The 23,300-nt window shown below is 40.0% G+C and overlaps 1 protein-coding gene across 1 annotated transcript in view; it reads left to right on the top strand.

Moving 5' to 3' along the window:
* Nucleotides 1-23,300, top strand: part of LOC126419145 (serine protease gd-like) — a 273,858-nt gene that overhangs the window by 221,389 nt on the left and 29,169 nt on the right. The window contains exons 6-7 of the mRNA XM_050086255.1: nucleotides 1,625-1,740; nucleotides 4,584-4,748. Of these exons, the coding sequence (XP_049942212.1) occupies nucleotides 1,625-1,740; nucleotides 4,584-4,748 (281 nt within the window). The remainder of the gene's footprint in view (nucleotides 1-1,624; nucleotides 1,741-4,583; nucleotides 4,749-23,300) is intronic.

Genomic DNA, 23,300 nt, shown 5'->3' with positions numbered 1-23,300 from the left:
CACGCAAAATTCAAGCTTTCGCAACCAATGGTTGCTTCATCAGGAAAGAGGGAACAAGAGGGAAAGACGAAAGGATGTGGGTTTTAAGGGAGAGGGTAAGGAGTCATTCCAATCCCGGGAGCGGAAAGACTTGCCTTTCCCCCTAAGGTAAGTCATATCACTGAATTTTATGAGAGTTTCTTTTCCAATGTATTGTTGTGATTTTTCTCTGAAAATGTTTGCCCCTATACTTTCTTCTGTCTTTTAGAAATGATTATTAGATACATTTGTCACTCATTTACAGCCCTTCCACTCAGTTCAATAGTGATACCCTGTTCAGTGGCTGGTATCCTGTCTCTCGTTTCAATACATTCCATATAGCCTTAATTCTGTTGTTGGAATTGCTAATTTCTGGCATTGTGTGTGCATTCCTTAATTTTTTTAATAACTTTCTTTAGTGATTTTGAGTACTTTATGTAGTGCCAAAAGATACATTCCCCTTCACAAGATACTTTTGTCTCTCTAGTGATCTATGGTTGCTTAATGGCTGTTAAATACACTTCCTGAATCTTATGCAGAGAGCTCTTTTCAAGTAATGATATGAATCTATTATGGAATAGATTGAATTTTATGTTAGAATTTTATTCATTTTATAGTTCATCCAGAGTCACCTCTTGTAAAATATTCTTAAAAACATTTGTTCTGAAGTCATTAATTACTCTAACTGATTTGCACTGAGATATATCGATAGTGTAAGGCACTGTTATTTATTCTAACTGTGCATCACAATCACAGAGATAATTTGTTACTGGGTAAACAGTTATACTCTGGCTTTAAGCTTCACCGAAGAAAAAATTATCAATTAGGTACCTACTGTCTTGATCCCTATAGGATATATTGCAGGGAGAGTTTCCAGTAGCACAGTTCAGGAAAGTTAGTACTGGTAGGAAGGCTCCAGATGTCACATGCAATGAAGAAGTCACTGAAGTGAAGCAACTTTGCAGTCCAACTGTCTTTTGGCCACAGTTTGTGAGAGGCCATTCATGTGGACCGACAGCTTGTTAACTGTCATGCCCATATAGGAAGTGGCATAGTGGTCGCAGCTTAGCTTGTAGGTCATATTACTGGTTTTGCAGTTCACATGGGATAGGAGATGCCTACGACTGGAATGGAGTAGGTGGTGGTGGAAGGATGTATGGGACAGATAAATAAATAAATAGATCTTTCATTTATGTCTATTGCATGGACAGCCATGAGGCAAGGGGTTGGGAACAAGAGTGGTATAGGGATGGACAAGCATATTGCATTGCTTTGGTGGGCTGTGGAGTACCACTGTGGGAAGGATAAGATATTTCTCATTTCAGGACATGACCAAGACAAATGTATTACCATTTAGTTTGTGGTAATTGTAATTCATAGTTTGTAATATTTTTAACTGCATTTACAAGATATGAGTAACACTCACAATTGTCTCAAGCTGGCAAATAATACAATATAAACAAGGGAAGTAAAAGTTCAATTATACCAAGCTCTTATCACTAAGCTCCCAAGTTAATTGCAATTAAGTTCAAAAGCTGTAGTCATTGTCTACCACCACAAGCTAGTAGGATACCATGTTTGAGACCATGCCTGTATGTGTGTGCAGCTGGGCATTGCATCAAGTACCGTGAAAATCCAGCACTCACACCACAGGATCTTGTTGTCTACCTGGGAAAGTACGAGGTGCGGCGCTTTGCAGAGCGTTACAGCCAGGTTAGAGAGGTAAGTGTCAGTGTACTTTATATACATGAAGAACTTTGTCCACTGCAACCTTTGTCCAAAGAACAGCTTCTCATGTTGGCAATATTCCATATTTTTAACAGCTTACTGAACTTATATGAAGTAGGTTTGTTTCATTCATTAGTAATAAAGAGACCTTAAAGAGTTAAGCATCAGATGAAATCTGGTAAGTGGTACACATTAAACAGAATCTGTTTTCTTTGGTGTCTGTAACTGTCATCCCTTCTTCAAAATTTGGGGGAGAATGAACAAAATCAGTGTGACATGATGCGTGGAATGAGGATCATGGTAAACAAACTATCATCCATTAAAGCAATAACTTCATGTATAGAAGGAACCAGTCAGTGCATGATCTGTGGCCATCTTGGCATATATGAAGAGACTGTTTCCTTTTCTTAAACATTAAATGAACCAAACAGTCTGTTCAGTGTTTTGTCCATCTTGTTTAAACTAACAATGTGCTTATATGCAATTCTTATGTAATACAATGAGCTATATGTAATATTTTATATCATTTCTTATATATTGAGATTTGATAAATAATACTCACTATGATATTAATTTTCTGCCAAGCATGACAGTAATTAAAGTTTTAAAAGTACCCTGTCCAAACATTTGTTAAATCTTAGATATATGTTGAACTGTGCATATCGTTCAAATGAAATACTAGAACACGGTCGATGTGTTGGATTTCTTCACAATAGAAATATGACAAAGAAATGATGATTTATGTCTATGAGATAGAAACCTACACACAGATTTCCACTGGTGCTAGCATTAGTTGCTAAAACAAACTGGAAAGCCTGACAACTTTTCCCAACTATGTAAATGATACCAACAGCTATTTATTTCTTCAGTGACACATGAATCACTTCCTATCAGTCTGCATTTTGTCTGAGAAAGTAAGACTAAATTTATAAAATCATTATTTGAAAGTTCTGAAATGACTACTTGATGGAACCTAAAGCAGCTCAAAGTTTTGGAGGGAACAACTGCGGTGACTGCAGTTTTTAACTGTATAACAAGATGTATTGTCAAGCTCAAAAAGTCCACAGACACACTACAGGGTGGTTATAATGAAAAGTGCAGCTATTCCAGTGTGGGTTGTAATTATTGTGTGGCAGTGGAACCTGGTAGATATGCTAATACATTAATACAGAACTGATTTATACAGGAAAAAATTAGTTCCAATTTTGGCCATTAGGCACAAGAGTTCTCCATCCCAAGGTTGACAATAGATTTTCCTTTGTGGTATCTGTACAAGATCCAGATGTGCAGCAACTGAAATCTCTTCATCCACAGCAACATTCTGATTTTTTTCTTTGGTTTTTAGTATGGACTGAAATTGACGACACTTGGCTGGGTAATATCCTATGGAGTGACGTGGCACATTTTACATTACAGGATGCAGTGAATACAAAGAACTGCTGAATTCATGGTACTGTTAAAAAGCATGTTGCATATGAAGAGCCAATCCACTCACCCAATGTGACAGTGTAGTGTGGATTTACAAGCACTTTTATTGTTGGCCCATTCTTCTTTGATGAGAGTATATCCAGAGGGCCTGCCAGGTGTACTGCAATGTCTGTGTGTTATCAAGATCTCCTTGTATAGCATGTGGTTGCTGCCTTGGAAGAGAACACTGTTTCCATGCAAGATGGTACACCACCTTATGTCACTCACCCAGTGAAAGATCTGCTCAATGCAACCTTCTACAAACGAGTTATCTCAGAGGTTTTCCAGAGGTATGGCCCGCAAGATCATCTGACCTGAATTCATGTGTCATTTGCTTCTGGGAGGGGGGGTGGGGGTATGTAAAAGAACGCTTACCAGGGATTTGTTTGGTCTCTGCATGACCTAAAGGCCAGCGTACAGGAACATGTTGCTCAGATTCCACTGGAACTGCAGCAAGCAACTGTTGATGACATCATTTTATGGATGCAGCATCTCTTCAATATCTCCAGTGCTCATATTGAACAAATGGTTTATGAACTGGTTAATAATAAAGTCAACATTATGCCTTTCTCGCTTGTTTGACATTTTCTGCTCACGTTCCATTCCTAATTCATCACAAACGGAACATTTCTATATGCCTTTCTTGCATTTCCAGTACCATATTTGCACCTAGTATGCAAAATTGGAACTAATTTTTCCCAGTGTTAATGAGTTCTGCATTAATGCATTAGCATATCTACCAAGTTTTTTTGCGATACAATAATTACAGCCCATAGTGGACCTCTGTGAGTACCTACTTTTTAATTGTAGCCATCCAGTACCAGCATATGATGATGACAGTTCCTCACCATCAGACTTACTCCCCCAATTATCCAAAACCTACAGCCACATAAGAAGAAGAGCAATTAGATATCACCAAAATCAGGAAACACAATGTGATAATTTTGTAGGTGACATTCCAAAATGTTTTATTGAAAATACCACAAATGGGAAGAATGTTTGCTAAAACACAGCTAATGCTGCCACTTTGAAGTTGAATTGATAATGTTGAGGCTGCTTAGCGGATTATTACAGAGTCCTCATGTTGCATATAGGCATCATTTGGAACTCAAAAGAAGTAAAAATAAAACTAAGTAGCTTTTGTGTTTTCTTCTTTGTGCTGAACACAATAAAGTGATGGTGACAACAAGCATTAAATAAGAACTTATAAAGTGGATTTCACTTGTTTTCCCCTAGTTACTTAAGCTCTAAATTCCACTGCACATTTTTTCTGCCAGTATTGTTATCAAAAGTAATATTTTCTGACTTGTGCATTTTTGCTATGTAATAAAATCTTTTCTGACTTTGTTTTTGTCTTTTTCATTACATAGCCATCAAAAATATATCTCCATCCAGAGTACAAGAGTAACACCTTAAATGCTGACATTGCCATAATAATACTGAGAGATCCTGTTGAGTACACCCGGTACGTTGTTCCCATTTGCCTGTGGAATCGAGATTCATCACTAAGCAGTGTAGTTGGTCAAGTTGGAGTGGTAAGCATTTCTTTACAGATTTATTTTTGCTATGTTTCTGCAACTCTTAGCATTCCTGGCAGCTGAGTTGTTCAAAATACATTATTGACACAGAAACATATGTTCCCTCATAACATGTAACATTTAAATAATTCATAATTTTTTTTCTTTGTGTTATTTCCTGTCAGAAGGATGTAGTGGCTAACACTGTTAAAGGTTCATCTATTCATTCATTCATCTATTTATTGGTCCATTTAATTCATTACATAGTTAGAGGGATGGTCAGCTTCTAAGAGATAATAGAGAAGAAGACCTAACAAATCCAAATGAAAAACTGATATTGAAGCTATGAAGCCAGAACTGAATTGAAAAAAACTAAAGTAAAGAAGTATCTACATTTCTACTCTGAAAACCTTTCTGAAGTGCATTGGCAAAGGTACTTTCCATTGTTCTACGTATTAATTTCTCCCTGTTCTTTTTGCATATAGAGTCTGGTAAGAATGACAGTTTAAATTGCCTCTGTACATGCTGTAATTTCATTTATGATACCTACTATATTGATATATAGGCAATTGTAGTGTATTCATAGATTCTGCACTTAACTTTGATTCTGGAAATTCTTATCTTAAAGTGTCTGACAGTTTGAGTTTACCATCATTTCTGTCACTCTCTCCAATGGGTCAAACAAATGTTTGACCATTTGTGCCACCCTTCTTGGTTTATGTTTAATATCCCCTGTCAGTCTTTTGCCATGGATCTGGAACACTTCAGAAATATTCAAATATGGACTACATGACTGTTTGGTAAGTAATCTCCTTTGTAGATTCATTTTCCCACTATCCTAACAATGACCTTATGTCTGCCAACTGCATTACCTACATGATCATTCCATTTCATTTCCCTATCAAATTGTTGCACCCAGATATTTGTGTAAGATGACTCATTGATAAGTTGTCACAGGATACTAAATTTTTGTGTTCCTTGATGTTGCACAGTTTTATATTTCTGGACATTTACAGCAAGTTACATATCCACAAATTATTACCAAGATCTGATGAATACTTGTGCAACTTTTTCAGACTGTACTTCTTTACAGACAACTGCAAAAAAATGTAAGGTCACTAGTAATATTGTTTGCAAGTTCATATACAGAGAGAAAAGTAATGTATTTCTCTGGGTCACATCTGAAGTTACTTGTACATCTGCCAGTGACTTTCCTTTCTAAATTACATGCTGCATTACAGCTATCAATAAACCCTCAGTTCAATCACAAACACCCTTGGATACCATGTGTGATCAAATTTTCATTAGTAAGTGGTGGTGTGATACTGAGGCAAATGCTATTCAGGAGAAATGAAATCTGTCTTATTGCCTAGATTCGTAGGATTCAAAATGCATAAATGTATGAAGCCCAAATTGTGTTTTTCATGACTGATGTTTTCAGTATCCATCCTGGTTGTCCATAAAAATCATTCCATTCAAGATAAATCATAACGTTAAACTCAGAATATGTTCTAATATTCTAATACTGGGTACATCTACATCTACATCTATACTCTGCGAGCCACCTTACGGTGTGTGGCGGAGGGTACTTATTGTACCACTATCTGATCCCCCCTTCCCTGTTCCATTCACGAATTGTGCGTGGAAAGAACGACTGCTTGTAAGTCTCCGTATTTGCTCTAATTTCTCGGATCTTTTCGTTGTGATCATTACGCGAGATATATGTGGGCGGTAGTAATATGTTGCCCATCTCTTCCCGGAATGTGCTCTCTCGTAATTTCGATAATAAACCTCTCCGTATTGCGTAACGCCTTTCTTGAAGTGTCCGCCACTGGAGCTTGTTCAGCATCTCCGTAACGCTCTCGCGCTGACTAAATGTCCCCATGACGAATCGCGCTGCTTTTCGCTGGATCATGTCTATCTCTTCTATTAATCCAACCTGGTAAGGGTCCCATACTGATGAGCAATACTCAAGAATCGGACGAACAAGCGTTTTGTAAGCTACTTCTTTCGTCGATGAGTCACATTTTCTTAGAATTCTTCCTATGAATCTCAACCTGGCGCCTGCTTTTCCCACTATTTGTTTTATGTGATCATTCCACTTCAGATCGCTCCGGATAGTAACTCCTAAGTATTTTACGGTCGTTACCGCGTCCAATGATTTACCACCTATGGCATAATCGTACTGGAATGGATTTCTGCCCCTATGTATGTGCATTATATTACATTTATCTACGTTTAGGGAAAGCTGCCAGCTGTCGCACCATGCATTAATCCTCTGCAGGTCCTCCTGGAGTACGTACGAGTCTTCTGATGTTGCTACTTTCTTGTAGACAACCGTGTCATCTGCAAATAGCCTCACGGAGCTACCGATGTTGTCAACTAAGTCATTTATGTATATTGTAAACAATAAAGGTCCTATCACGCTTCCCTGCGGTACTCCCGAAATTACCTCTACATCTGCAGATTTTGAACCGTTAAGAATGACATGTTGTGTTCTTTCTTCTAGGAAATCCTGAATCCAATCACAAACCTGGTCCGATATTCCGTAAGCTCGTATTTTTTTCACTAAACGTAAGTGCGGAACCGTATCAAATGCCTTCCTGAAGTCCAGGAATACGGCATCAATCTGCTCGCCAGTGTCTACGGCACTGTGAATTTCTTTTTCTTCAACGTAAAATCTGACAGTGATTCCATTGGGTCCTGGAGATTTGTTTAATTTTGGGATTTCAGTTGTTTCTCAATGGCAAAGAGACTAACATATGCACCACTCATCTTTGCAGTAGTTCAAGAATTAAACTGAGGCAATACCCCAAGATTCACCTTGATAAAGCAACATTTGAAAGCAGAGGTCAGCCTTTTGGCTTGTTTTTCTACCTTCAGTTTCAGTTCTTATGTCACCCATGAGTATCTGGACACTTAACTTTGGTGCTGCTGACAGCTTTTACATGTGAACAGAAACACATTTCATTTAGAATCTCTCCATTTATACCCCTGTGCTTCATTTTACATTTTTCCAGTACTTGGTCAAATATTGTTCGAAACTAGAGTCACATTTCATCTACATTCATTGATCAGAGCTAAATCTTTCTAGTTTATGTGTCAAATATGAAACTACTACCTGTTATCCAGTTTAATGAAAATGTAAGTATGTCTGCCTGTTTCAGTTTTCCTTCATATGTCGGTAATCATTGTTGCTGCAAGTGCCCTGTGACCACTGGTACCAGTTTTTAATGTGTAAATACTCAGTGGTCAGTTCTATTTATTGCCATTGAACCTAATATATTTTAATCATGAGTGGGCTTCTGAACTTTTTGTTCTAAATATTTTTCTGTTCTAAATATTTTTCAGAGGAGGAAGGCATTTAGTATTGTTTCTCAGGATTTTTTGACACAGTGATCACTTGCAAAAGTTTGTTTATGCCAATCAATTTTTATGACTAAATCTACTCCAGTAATGGCAGTATGGTTTGGGAAAATCTTACATATTACTGAGCTGAAATTTTCTCTTAACTTTTTGGTTACATTTGGGGGTGTCTGGTGGTCAATAGGAGGACCCAAGTAGCCAACACTTGATAATCGCTCTTCCTCAAATAAAATTACATGCACCTTCAGTGTCTGTCTCACAGAATTTGAACTTCTTTTCTACTGCTGCGGATATACCACATCCATTTTGCATTAGTATGTCCCTTCAATGTAAAGTAATGTCAGCAGGCTGTTTGCATGATTTTGTTGTGTACAGAGAAATGTACTGAAATACAGTGAAACCTGCTGGGGATTGGTGCTTAGTGCAGGGATTGGCAGGTAACCTTCAGTATAAACAAATGTAATGTATTGTGCATAAATAAGTTGAAACATCTGTTGTTATAAGCTTATAAATTGTGGAATAGTCACTAGAAGCAGTGCAATTCATTAAATATCTGGGAGTATCCATACAGAGTTATCTGGTGTGGAAAAACCACATAAAACTAAGTGAAGGAAAGTAGATGCAAATCTGAGACTCAGTAAAAGAATCTACACAAAGTGTCATCACTCACATAGGTGATAGCCTAAAAAACTTTTGTTCAACCACTTTTAGAATAAATTTGTTTTATTTGTATAAATGATCAAAATGTTTGGTCCTTAGGTTACCAGTTTTGGTCAGCAATGGCCATCTTCAGATCTGCAGCAAAACATGGGAAATTAAATACAATGCTCCTTAAACCTTACATTAAGAGAGTGGCTAGTTTGGCTGATATTATACTTATCACAGTTGTTACCGTCAAACCTATATACACCACTGTCGATAAATTTGCCATTTTCACTTCTAAAATTATGTTTTACATGATAAACTCGAAAACTGCATCTGACTTTAGATTTAATCAAGCATTTCTCTATTTTCTGGGAAATATTGCTGTGAAATTGCATTGTGATTGTTTTCATTCTTTCTTTATTAGAACAGTTTACTGACTGAGAATGTGTTTGTGTACTATTTGTTTTTGTTTCTTTAGCCTATTGTATGGGTGCATAATATTGGCTATTACAATATGCTTTATGTGCTCTTTTAATATCATGGAGAATGGCATTAGCCGGCATTATTGATAATATCTGTGCATATGGGTTTTCTGAAAACTGAAATTGGTTCAAATGGCTCTGAGCACTATGGGACTTAACATCTGAGGTCATCAGTCCCATAGAACTTAGAACTACTTAAACCTAACTAACCTAAGGATATCACACACATCCATGCCCGAGGCAGGATTTGAACCTGCGACCGTAGCAGCGGCGCAGTTCCAGACTGAAGCGCCTAGAACCGCTCAGCCACACCAGTCGGCAAAACTGAAATTTATGTAATTTTTTAGAACATGTATCTCTGGAGTACAGCAGTTTATTTATTATTTAAATTGAGTATAAACAGTTACAACGGCTATAAATTTTTCTTTTACTATAAAAGTTTACCAGTTTTGGTTTGTTTTAGAACATCTTCAGACCACACCATGATGTAGATGGTGACTGTAAATGAAGCAGACACTACACTACTCATTAGGGTCTGTGGAGGTGTAGTGCCTGCTCCGTTCACGGCCACTGTCTACAGCATGGTGTGTGTCTAAAGATAGTCTAAGGCAGATCTAAACTTGTAACCTTACATAATAAAAAGAAATTTTATTGTGGTTGTGACTGTTTACATTCTATTTTAAGGAAAATTTATGTTTCTTGTCATCTTCCTTAATAGTAAGGTCTACATAGTTAATGAAATTCTCTACTTCTGTAGTAAAAATTATTTTTAGCTGAATGCTGCTTGTTGCTTGGAAAAATGTGTTAACCTGATTGATGTCACCCTCTAACAGTAATAAAATATAATGGATGGAATGTTCATAGTAAATAATTTGTTCTTTCTAGCTGTGGAAATTTGACAAAAAATTATTCAAAATCATTTGCAAAACATGTGCTAAGATGCCAGCCAGACTGTTTCTCATCTCAAGACCATCTTTTTCCTAATATATTTTGCCATTGAAGGTGAAAAAATTGCTAACTAAAACAAACTCTAAAAATTCAATCAGTTCTGTACTTTCTGCAGTGCTAATCTTATTATGGGTTAGCAGATTATATCTGATAATGTCAATAGTTTTGGCTACTGGTCATTGCTGACCAAAACTGGTACTTTAAGGACCAAACGTTTTGTGATCATTGACTAAATTAAAAGAAATTTCTTCTACACTTGCTGGATCACTGTTTTAATCCACAATCACACTGCAGCTTGTGAAACAATATTTGAACATTGCTTGTCACTCCAGAACTAGTACCAGATTGGACTGATAGAGAAAACAGAAAAGATCAAAAGAAGAGCATTGCATTTCATAACAGGTTTGTTTACTAAGTGTGAAAGTATTATGTGTATGCCAAAAACACTCCAGCAACAGGTGACACAAGAGGGGTGTTACATGTCAAGGTGCTGATTACTGTTAAAATTCAGAGACCATTCATGCCTAGAAATTCAACCAATATGATCCTCCTATGTAGATAAGAATAACATGAAGGCAAAATTTGAGAGCTCTGAGCTCACACAGAGGCTTACCAATAATCATTCTTCCTGTGCAACGGGAACGGCAAGGAGACAATGACATTGGCACACAAAGTACCCTCTGTCACACACAATGAGATGGCTTTTGGAGTATAGATGTATGTTTATCCCTAAAATCTCACTGCTGTCAGTTAGGGGATTTAGGTAGCATCCTGTACCGAGTTTTCTATGGGTTTCAATGCTTTGTAGGATTGCATCAAAGTCTGGAACTATGTTTTTAATGCTTCAGCAGTAGCATTTTTCAGAATGTTCCACAAATACTTTCAATTCTCCTTCAGTTATCATTATTTAGATTGGACAGAGTCAAATAATCTAAAAAGAATCTTCTATACACTTCCACACAGGTCAGCTACCTATGCAGCAGACTGTGATTTACAGTGTGTCTTGAAGCTGTTTAGGTAGACCCTACAGTTCTTAACTCTATGGGACAAGTGCAGGAAGTTGCGGCGAACTTGTCAAACATTCAGAGGCTCTGGTTCAAGCCGCCCACTTGACTCAGAATCAGAGGGCTACAATCAGTTCTGAGGATAGTAGTGCAGATTGTGAAATTCATTGACATTCCATGAACAAGGCTTGTCTTTTCAACTTTCTCGGCTGGTCACTGGTATGATTTAGACATGATGTAAGAGCCCACATGACAGACATCATTTTGTCCAATGTGCACCACAATCCTAGCTGATGGCAGCTTGTTCCTCCACAGCCTGCAAGAAATTCTTCTTCTACAAGAAAGTGGCCTCAAGGCATACATGCAGAATGAACAAGCTGATCCTTTCCATCCCTTGCTGCAATTTGCCTCAGGGGTACCACTGTTCACCATATGCTTGAACTGCCAACTCTTGTGTATTTGCCTCCCTCTGAAATGGGACACAGCAGACTTCCCAAAAAGTGAAGCATGTGTTGTTGACTCAGTTTATGTTTCAGTTGAAGTTGGCACCAAAAGCTTGATGATTAGAGGGATGGGTGTAATACCTTCAGTTGTTCAGAGTACCTGTCTCCTCTGTACAGGGTGCTTGACCGTACCATTGACACACCACTCACTGTCAAGTGGATGAGTGGTGATACATCCGACACTTCCTGTTAAGGTGACAAGATCCACAGGAGAGGATAGCACTAGAGGTACCTTTGGAATCCATGGTAACTCTCTCTCAGTAGTCCTCTAGGCACAGACATTCAGAGCAGCTTACAATCACATGACAGCCTTCATGTCAAGTTCCAGCTGCTTGATCAGATAGGTGACCCTTTGGTCTAGAGCTAGAGTCTTAAGGTAGTAGCTGAAACTTTCTGAGTCCAGATTCAAACCCAACTACTGCTTAAATTTTGACTGAAAAGAATCAGCAGCAGTGGCAACCCTTGTTCTGCCAATGACCCTGTAAATAGAGGGCGAAGGACTGGACAGTTTCAGGGCAACATCTTGCCCTTGGGGTTGGAAGTTACCATGAAAGGTGGATTTTTTTGTCTTAACCCCCAGTGACTGATTTAACATGAATTGGAAGTTTTTGTATACTTTTATGCTTGTATATGGCACACATTTCATACCATGCCAAGTTTTCTTTATGTTCTTGTGAAGATCATGTTTACTAATTGTACCATGATCACAATACTCATTGTTTGTTCTGTAAATTGTATAATTGTTCACAAAGTAAATTAGTGAAAAAAGAAATGGCTTGGCATGGTGTTGATCTCCAGTTGTTTGGATAAATTTCTGCTAAGCTTCAAGGGTGTACTCTACCCATAATTATGAAGACACTCTTCTGTGTAATAAAGAATTTATTTGCTCATGACTGGTTTCCCCAGAACATAACATCATAAGTGAGTGGAGACATCAAAAGTATGCAGCTTTGATTGTTTCCAAGCCACAGACTGATGAAATTGACTGAATGGAAAATACTGCAGTCTTTTACATAGGTCAATGATGTGAAGTGACCAGTTTATAGTGGTCTTAATGTGTAATCCCAGGAATCTGGAAGACGTGACTCTCAATACTTCTTTGTCACACAATTTATTTCAGTATTTTCCAGGTTTTTTTTCCCCTGTGTGAAACTCAATGAATTGAGTTGTTAACATTGTGGGACAGACTATTTGAACTGAACCAATCTAGAACTTCTTTGAATACAGTGCTCACAGTGTTTTTTAGACTGCAGGGTGGTACTTTGTCTGTCATAATGATGGTGTCAATTGCAAATAGGGCGAAGTGTACTTTTTGTGTCATGTTGTTTTGTTGCTGTTGTTGCTGTTGCTGTCTTCAGTCCTGAGACTGGTTTGATGCAGCTCTCCATGCTACTCTGTCCTGTGCAAGCTTCTTCATCTCCCAGTACTTACTGCAACCTACATCCTTCTGAATCTGCTCAGTGTATTGGTCTCCCTCTACGGTTTTTACCCTCCATGCTGCCCTCCAATGCTAAATTTGTGATCCCTTGATGCCTCAGAACATGTCCTACCAACCGGTCCCTTCTTCTTGTCAAGTTGTGCCACAAACTCGTCTTCTCCCCAATTCTATTCAATACCTCCTCATTAGTTATGTGATCTACCCATCTAATCTTCAGCATTCTTGCGTAGCACCACATTTCGAAAGCTTCTATTCTCCTCTCGTCCAAACTATGTATCGTCCACGTTTCACTTCCATACATCGCTACACTCCATACAAATACTTTCAGAAATGACTTCCTGAAACTTGAATCTATACTTGATGTTAACAAATTTCTCTTCTTCAGAAACGCTTTCCTTGCCATTGCCAGTCTACATTTTATATCCTCTCTACTTCAACCATCATCACTTATTTTGCTCCCCAAATAGCAAAACTCCTTTACTACTTTAAGTGTCTCATTTCCTAATCTAATTCCCTCAGCATCAGCCGACTTAATTCGACTACATTCCATTATCCTTGTTTTGCTTTTGTTGATGTTCATCTTATATCCTCCTTTCAAGACACTGTACATTCCGTTCAACTGCTCTTCCAAGTCCTTTGCTGTCTCTGACAGAATTACAATGTCATCGGCAAACCTCAACGTTTTATTACTTCTCCCTGGACTTTAATTCCTACTCCGAATTTTTCTTTTGTTTCCTTTACTGCTTGCTCAATATACAGGTCGAATAACATCGGGGAGAGGCTACAACCCTGTCTCACTCCCTCCCCAACCACTGCTTCCCTTTCACGCCCCTCGACTCTTATAACTGCCATCTGGTTTCTATACAAATTGTAAATAGCCTTTCGCTCCCTGTATTTTACCCCTGCCACCTTCAGAATTTGAAAGAGAGTATTCCAGTCAACAGTGTCAAAAGTTTTCTCTAAGCTACAAATGCTAGAAATGTAGGTTTGCGTTTCCTTAATCTATTTTCTAAGGTAAGTTGTAGGGTCAGTATTGCCTCACGTGTTCCAATATTTCTACGGAATCCAAACTGATCTTCCCCAAGGTCGGCTTCTACCAGATTTTCCATTCGTCTGTAAAGAATTCGCGTTAGTATTTTTGCAGCTGTGACTTATTAAACTGATAGTTCAGTAATTTTCACATCTGTCAACACCTGCTTTCTTTGGGATTGGAATTATTATATTCTTCTTGAAGTATGAGGGTATTTCGCCTGTCTCATACATCTTGCTCACCAGATGGTAGAGTTTTGTCAGGACTGGCTCTCCCAAGACTGTCAGTAGTTCTAATGGAATGTTGTCTACTCCCGGGGCCTTGTTTCGACTCAGGTCTTTCAGTGCTCTGTCAAATTCTTCACGCAGTATCATATCTCCCATTTCATCTTCATCTACATCCTCTTCCATTTCTATAGTATTGTCCTCAAGTACATTGCCCTTGTATAGACCCTCTACATACTCCTTCCACCTCTCTGCTTTCCCTTCTTTACTTGGAACTGGGTTTCCATCTGAGCTCTTGATATTCATACAAGTGGCTCTCTTTTCTCCAAAGGTCTCTTTAATTTTCCTGTAGGCAGTATCTATCTTACCCCTAGGGAGATAAGCCTCTACATCCTTACATTTGTCCTCTAGCTGCTTAGCCATTTTGCACTTCCTGTCGATCTCATTTTTGAGACGTTTGTATTCCCTTTTGTCTGCTTCATTTACTGCATTTTTATATTTTCTCCTTTCATCAGTTAAATTCAATAGTTCTTCTGTTACCCAAGGATTTCCACTAGCCCTCGTATTTTTACCTACTTGATCCTCTGCTGCCTTCACTACTTCATCCCTCAGAGCTACCCATTCTTCCTCTACTGTATTTCTTTCCCCCATTCCTGTCAATTGTTCCCTTACGCTGTTGTTGAAACTCTGTACAACCTCTGGTTTAGTCAGTTTATCCAGGTCCCATCTCCTTAAATTCCCACCTTTTCGCAGTTTCTTCAGTTTTAATCTACAGTTCATAACCAATAGATTGTGGTCAGAGCCCACATCTGCCCCTGGAAATGTCTTACAATTTAAAATCTGGTTCCTAAATGTCTGTCTTACCATTATATAATCTATCTGATACCTTCTAGTATCTCCAGGATTCTTCCATGTATACAACCTTCTTTTATGATTCTTGAACCAAGTGTTAGCTATGATTAAGTTATGCTCTGTGTAAAATTCTACCAGACGGCTTCCTCTTTCATTTCTCTCCCCCAATCCATATTCACCCACTATGTTTGCTTCTCTCCCTTTTCCTACTTTCGAATTCCAGTCACCCATGACTATTAAATTTTTGTCTCCCTTCACTACCTGGATAATTTCTTTTACCTCATCATACATTTCATCAATTTCTTCATCATCTGCAGAGCTAGTTGGCATTTTTGTGTCATATACCATGGCAAATCATTGATAAAGGTTAAGAAAAGTAAGGGTCAAAGATCTGAGCCCTGTGGTACTCCACATTTCAACGTGCCCCAGTAAGGGCAATCAGGTGCCATTGCATACTTATTCAATACTACCTTCTGACTTCTGTCATCTAGATATGGTTCAAGGCACACCCATACTTTACCATATAAGCCATAGTGCTCAGACTTCACAAGTAGTGTTTTGTGATCTACACAGTCAAATGCTTTAGACAGAACACTAAAGATCACATCTGGTGATGTTTTACTGTTTATGATTTGAAAAAGTTGGCTGACAAAAAAGAAAATGGTGTGTTCAGTGAAATACCCAGTTTGAATCAAAACTTATGTTTATTAAGAGTGTTATGTTTATTAAGATAGTCCATGATTCTCTTGAACATAAGTTTCTCTAGGGGTTTAGAAACACTTGTTAGCAATCAAATTGACCAGTCGTTAGAAACCTCAGCTGTGGCTTAACAGTTGGATATTTGAGTCTATCAGGGACAGTATCTTGATTTATAGACTCTATTTATGCACTGCTGTGTGCAAGTGCAGTGCTGAATGGAAAAAAAATATTGAGTATATTACAGCTTATTTCATGAACCATGGACCTTACCATAGATGGGGAGGCTTGCGTGCCTCAGCGATACAGATTGCACCAGAGGTGCAACCACAATGGAGGGGTATCTGTTGTGAGGCCAGACAGTCGTGTGATTCCTAAACAGCAGCAGCAGCCTTTCAAGTAGTTGCAGAGGCAACAGTCTGGATGATTGACTGATCTGACCTTGTACATCAATCAAAGCAGTATTGCTATGCTGGTACAGCAAATGGGTGAAAGCAAGGGGAAACTACAGGCATAATTTTTCCCGAGGGCATGCAGCTCTACTGTATGGTCAGATGATGATGGTGATTTGGATAAAATGTTCCGGAGGTAAGATAGGCCTCCATTTGGATCTCCAGGCAGGGTCTACTCAGGAAGATGTCATTATAGGGAGAAACAAAACTGGCGTTCTACAGATCTGGGTGTGGAATGTCAGATCCCTCAATCAGGCAGGTAGGTTAGGAAATTTAAAAAGAGAAATGGATAGGTTGAAGCTAAATATGGTGGGAATTAGTGAAGTTGGGCGACAGGAGGAACAGGACTTTTGGTCAGGTGAATACAGGGTTACAAATACAAAATCAAATATGGGTAAAGCAGGAGTAGGTTTAATAATGAATAACAGATAGGAACCTGGGTAAGCTACTATGAACAGCGCAGTGAACACATTATTGTAGCCAAGATAGACATGAAGCCCACACCCATCACAGTAATACAAGTTTATATGCCAACTAGCTCCACAGTTGAGGAGGAGATTGAGGAATATGATGAGATAAAAGAAATTATTCAGATAATTAAGGGAGACGAAAATTTAATAGTCATGGGGGACTGGAATTCAATAGTAGGAAAAGGAAGAAAAGGAAAAGTAGTAGGAGAATATGGACTGGGGAAATAAAATGAAAGAGGAAACCATCAGGTAGAATTTTGCACAGAGCATAATTTAATCATAGCTAACACTTTAAGAATCATGAAAGAAGAGGTTGTACATGTGAAATGGCTTGGAGACTCCAAAAGGTTTCAAATTGATTATATAATGGTAAGACAGAGACTTCGGAATCAGGTTTTAAATTCAGAGACATTTCCAGGACCAGATGTGGACTCTGACAGCAATTTATTAGTTATAAACTGCAAATTTTAATTGAAGAAACTGCAAAAAGGCAGGAATTTAAGGAGATGGGGCCTGGATAAACTGAAAGAACCAGAGGTTGTAGTGAGTTTCAGAGGGAGTATTAGGGAATGACTGACAAGAACAGTGGAAAGGAATACAGTAGAAGAAGAATGGGTAGCTTTGAGAGATGAAATAGTGAAGGCAGCAGAGGATCAAGTAAGTAAAAAGATGAGGGCTTGCAGAAAGCCGTGTCTAACAGAAGAGAGATTGAATTTGATTGATAAAAGGAGAAAATATAAAAATACAATAAGCAAGGCAGATGAAAGGGAATACAAATGTGTAAATAATGAGATCGACTGGAAGTGCAAAAGCAGGAATTGCTAGAGGACAAATGTAAGGATGTAGAAGGATATATCACTAGGGGTAAGACTAATGCTACATATAAGAAAATTAAAGGGACCTTTAGATAAAAGAGAACCGCCTGTACAAATATTAAGAGCTCAAGTGGAAAATCATTTCCAAGCAAAGAAGGGAAAGTAGAAAGGTGGAAGGAGTATATAGAGAATCTACAAAGGGAGCTGTACTTGAGGGCAATATTATGGAAATGGAAAAGAACGTTGATGAAGATGAGAAGGGAGATATGATACTGTGTGAAAAATCTGACAAAGCACTGAAAGACTTAAGTTGCAATAAGATCCTGGGAGTAGACAACATTCTGTTAGAGTTCGTTATAGCCTAGGGAGAGCCAGCCATGACAAAATATTCCACCTGGTGAACAAGATGTATGAGACAGGTGAAATACCCACAGACTTCAAGAAGAATATAGTAATTCCAATTCCAAGGAAAGTAGGTGCTGATAGGTGTGAAAATCACCAAACTATCAGTTTAATAAGATGCGGTTGCAAAACACTAACATGACTCCTTTACAGAAGAATAGAAAAACTGGTAGAAACCGACCTCAGGGAAGATCAGTTTGGATTCTGGAGAAACTTAGGAACATGCAAGGCAATACTGACCCTAAGACTTCTCACAGAAGATAGGTTAAGTAAAGATAAACCTCCATTTATAGCATTTTAGACTTAAAGAAAGATTTTTTCAATGTCAACTGGAATTCTCTCTTTCAAATTCTAGAAGTGGCAAGGGTTAAATACAGGGAGTGAAAGGCTATTTACAATTTGTACAGAAACCAGATGGCAGTTATAAGAATCAAGGGACATGAAAGGGAAGCAGTAGTTAAGAAGAGAGTGAGATAGGATTGTAGCCTATCAGCGATGTCATTCACACTGTATATTGAACAAGCAGTAAAGGAAACAAAAGAAAAATTTGGAGTAGGAATTAAAGTCCAGGGAGAAGTAATAAAAACTTTGAGGTATGCCGATGACATTGTAATGCTGTCAGAGACAGCAAAGGACTTGGAAGACCAGTTGAACGGAATGGACAGTGTCTTGAAAGGAGGGTATAAGATGAACATCAACAAAAGCAAAACCAGGATAATGGAATGTAGTCGAATTAAGTCAGGTGATGCTGAGGGAATTAGATTAGGAAATGAGACACTTAAAGTAGTAAAGGAGTTTTGCTATTTGGGGAGCAAAATAACAGAGGATGGTCGAAGTAGAGAGGATATAAAACGTAGACTGGCAATGGCAAGGAAAGCATTTCTGAAGAAGAGAAATTTGTTAACATCGAGTGTAGATTTAAGTGTTAGGAAGTCGTTTCTAAAAGTATTTGTATGGAGTGTAGCGATGTATGGAAGTGAAACGTGGACGATAAATAGTTTAGACAAGAAGAGAATAGAAGCTTTCGAAATGTGGTGCTACAGAAGAATTTTGAAGATTTGGTGGGTAGATCACGTAACTAATGAGGAGGTACTGAATAGAATTGGAGAGAGGAGAAATTTGTGACACAACCTGAATAAAAGAAGGGATAAGTTGGTATGACACATTCTGAGGCATCAAAGGATCACAAATTTAGCACTAGAGGGAAGCTTGGGGGGTAAAAATCGTAGAGGGAGACAAAGAGATGAATACACTAAGCAGATTCAAAAGGATGTAGGTTGCAGTAGTTGTTTGGAGATGAAGAGGTCTGCACATGACAGCATAGCTTGGAAAGCTGCATCAAACCAGTCTTTTGACTGAAGGCCACAACAACAACAACAACAACAACAACAATCCAAACTCAATCTAGTTCAACTGTACTAAAAATGAACAGAAGTTACCTTTATTTCTCAAAAACCTACTAACACTGCTATAAAGAGCTTTCTTTAAACATATGCCAGACCCTCTTGGGAGCTTGCAGGATAGAAAACAAGTGATTTACCAAAAGAACATAGTGTAAAGTACATTCTGCAGTCAGGTACAGCAAGTTTAGTTAATTGCCTGAGCTAGAAGAAAAAATAAGTTGGATATAGCAGACTTCATGAGCTGCTCAACAGTCCAGGTGCTAGGACATTGTTTGCACTTCGTAAGGTGGGGGTTCTTATCCACAGTACCCCCTGCAGGTCCAAGGATTAGAATAGGCCCGAGGTATTCCTGCCTGTCGTAAGAGGCGCCTAAAAGGAGTCTCACACATTTCAGCTATTATGTGATGGTGTCCTGCAGGGTTTGACCTCAATTTTTCAAAATTTTCCCAAAGAGCGAGCCAATTGGGGAAGTGTGTCATACATGGTGCATCGTGTCCATCGTGCGCTGAGAGCTCTTGCATCATTTGTCAACGTGAATCTGCACTTCTGTTCATTCTCCAACTGTTCGGTGAGGTAACCCTCCTGGGTGTGTATTTTTCCATCAACTGTGCAGTATTTTTTCTACACTGGCAATGATAATGGACTTGTTTGCTTGGTTGCACCTGATATTCAGCATGGTAGCCAGTCTGTTCTGGTGTACCCTGTTGGTTGTAGCCCCCTGACCACACAGAGATTGCTCTGCTGAAGCCTGCGCCGTTAACTCCCCACATATGTGAGAAGTAGACGCCCCTCACTCTGGGGCGTTGGGACTCCCAGCAAAGGCCATCCTATCAGGTAGCCTTTGCTACAGCTGAGTGGCACCTGCGGGGAGGGCCCCTGGTCAGAGTGGGTGGCATCAGGGCAGATGACATGCGATGAAGCGTTGCACATCATCTCTTGCTGCTGGTCGAACACCAGCAATCTCTAAGTGTTCATGGGTTCAATACAACACAGAAGTATGACCAGAAATCATTCCCCTCCCCCCCCTGCCCCCCCTTCCCCGGGCCACACCATGGGAAGAACATCAGGCTAAAAGATGGCATCAGCACTTATTCATCCCGTTACCTTGTATGTTTGAGAGCTGATGGGCAACCTTTCATGACGATGGACCCTCAGGTTTTTGTTGAACATTTAGAGGACAAGCCTGGGGAGGTTGAGGGCTTGTAAAAAATGAGGTCTGGGTCAATCTTGATCAAAACAGCATCCTCTGCCCAGTCATGGGTGTTACTCACTTGTGGTAAGCTGAGAGATGTTTCTGTACCCATCACGCCACATATGAGCTTAAATATGGTCCAGGGGTATCCTATTTCACATGGACCTTCTTTTGCTGTCCGACGATGAGCTGCACACCAATTTAGACCAGCGAGGTGTACATTTCATACAGTGTGTCCACCAGGGTCTGAGGGACAATCAGGTTGCCACCGGTGCCTTCATCTTGGCCTTTGAGGGTGATATATTACCCAAGAACAAGGTGATGGTCTACCACTGTGATGTAAAGCCCTATATCCCTTCCCCAATGCAGTTCTTTAAATGCTGGAAGTTCGGCCATAAGTCCTGCTGCTGTACTTCCAGCATCACATGTCAAGATTGTAGACACCCATCACATCCCAATACTCCATGTGTCCCACCTCCCATCTGTGTCAACTGCGGAGAGCACCATTCGCCTTGCTCGCCTGACTGCAGGATTCTCCAGATAGAAAGGAAAATCATGGAGTAAAGTACCCTGGACCCACTGACCTACGCTGAGGCTAATAGGAAATTTGAACGCCTACATCCTGTACGTATGACATCGTGCTACGCCGCTGCTACAACAGTTCTAGCCCCATCAGCTCTGCCAACCTCAGTCACCTCTCAGAGCTGGAAGACACCTGCCCCCTTGATGGTGGGGGCACTTCCCTCCCTGTTGCTCCTGCACCACCTACCTTGGAAGCACTGCCCCCCCCCCCCCCCCCCCCCAACAACAGTCCTCACTTCTCAGCCGGAGAAGCATAAGTCTTCTTCGGTTCCTCTCGCTAGGAAGGGGTCCCTTGGGGTCACTCCCTTCCCAAGTTTCTGATAGTGAGAAAGATGACATCTGCCAGTGGCTGAAGAGCTCAAAAAGCAGCTGGTTGTAAGGCTTTACACTCATCCTCAGTCCTGGGGACTGGATCAGTGAAGTCCTACCAGCCAGGGAAACCCAAGGAGCAGCAAGAGAAATCCAAAAAGAAGATTCCGAAGATCAAGGGAATTGCAGTGGCACCCACACCACCTCTACCTACAAGCTCTTTGTCTGCAGATGAGGTAGAGATTCCGGCATCTGCTGAGGATCTAGATCTCGCCGGACTGTCAGACACAATGGATATAGACTGCTCAGGCAATAAGTCAGTGGCAGCAGGTGACCCTGAGGCATAAACTGCCTCATTGAATGTTCTATGCCTTCCCAGTCTCACGGTGACGTCATCCTCCAGTGGAATTACTTCATTCTTTCTCCACCACCTGGCTGAGCTACAGCAACTGTTAAACTTTGCACCTGCTTTCTGCATCGCCCTCCAGGAAACATGGTTCCCGGCAATTCAGACCCCTGCCTGGCATGACTATGGGGATATTACAGGAACCATAGTGACTATAATCGAGTGTCAGGTGTTGTTTGCATTTATGTCCTAAACTCGGCATGTAATGAACCTGTGCTCCTTCAAACCCCTCTTAAAGCTGTGGCTGTCAGAATATGGATGACACAGGAAATAACTGTCTGCAATGTATATCTTCCTCCAGATGGTGCAGAACCCCTGAATGTATTAGCTGCACTGATTGATCAACTCCCTAAACCCTTCCTCCTCTTGAGAGATTTTAATGCCCATAACCCCTTGTGGGGTGGCACTGTGCTTACTGACCAAGGTAGAGATGATGAAACTTTACTGTCTCAGTTTGACCTCTGCCTCTTAAATACTGGGGCCACCACACATTTCGGTGTGGCTCATGGTAGTTACTCGGCCAGTGATTTATCAATTTGCAGCCCAGGACTTCCCCCATCTAACCACTGGAGAGCACATGACAACCTGTGTGGTACTGACCACTTCCCCGTCTTCCTGTCAGTGCCACAGCATCAGGCCCATGGACATGTGCCCAAATGGGCTTGAAACAAGATGGACTGGGAAACTTTCAGCTCTGCTGTCACCACTGAATCTCCCTCAAACAGTAACATCGATGTAATGGTTGAGCAGGTGACTACAACAATCCTTTCTGCAGCAGAAAACATGATCTCTCTATCTTTAGGGCACCCCCGGTGAAAGGCAGTCCTTTGATGATCGCTGGAAGTCACTGAAGCAATTAAGCAGCATCGGCAAGCTGTACAGTGACATCAGCAGCACCCTTCCCTGGAGCAACTCATAGCCATTAAACAGATCTGTGCCCACATTCGCCAGCTTATCAAACAATGGAAGCAGGTGTGTTGGGAGAGATACTTCTTGACCATTGAGTGCCATACATCACTTTCCCAAGTCTGGCAAGGATCAAACTTGTTTTCGGGTACCATCCCCAACTGGTGCTCCTGGTGTTAACATAAATGGCATGTTATCTACTGACGCAACTGCAATTTCCGAGCACTTTTCTGAGCACTATGCTCGAGCCTCTGCTTCAGAAAATTACCTCCCAGCCTTTCCCACTCTAAAACGGCGGCAGGAAGGGAAAGTCTTCGCGTTCACTAATGCCACATAGAACCTTATAACGCCCCATTTACAGAGTGGGAGCTCTTCAGTGCCCTTGCACATTGCCCCAACATTGCTCCTGGGCTGGATCAGATCCAGTAAGAGCTCTCATCTGACT

The sequence above is a fragment of the Schistocerca serialis genome, chromosome 9 (assembly GCF_023864345.2).
Source record: "Schistocerca serialis cubense isolate TAMUIC-IGC-003099 chromosome 9, iqSchSeri2.2, whole genome shotgun sequence".
NCBI lineage: Eukaryota > Metazoa > Arthropoda > Insecta > Orthoptera > Acrididae > Schistocerca > Schistocerca serialis.
This window is presented reverse-complemented; position numbering and strand designations above follow the sequence as displayed.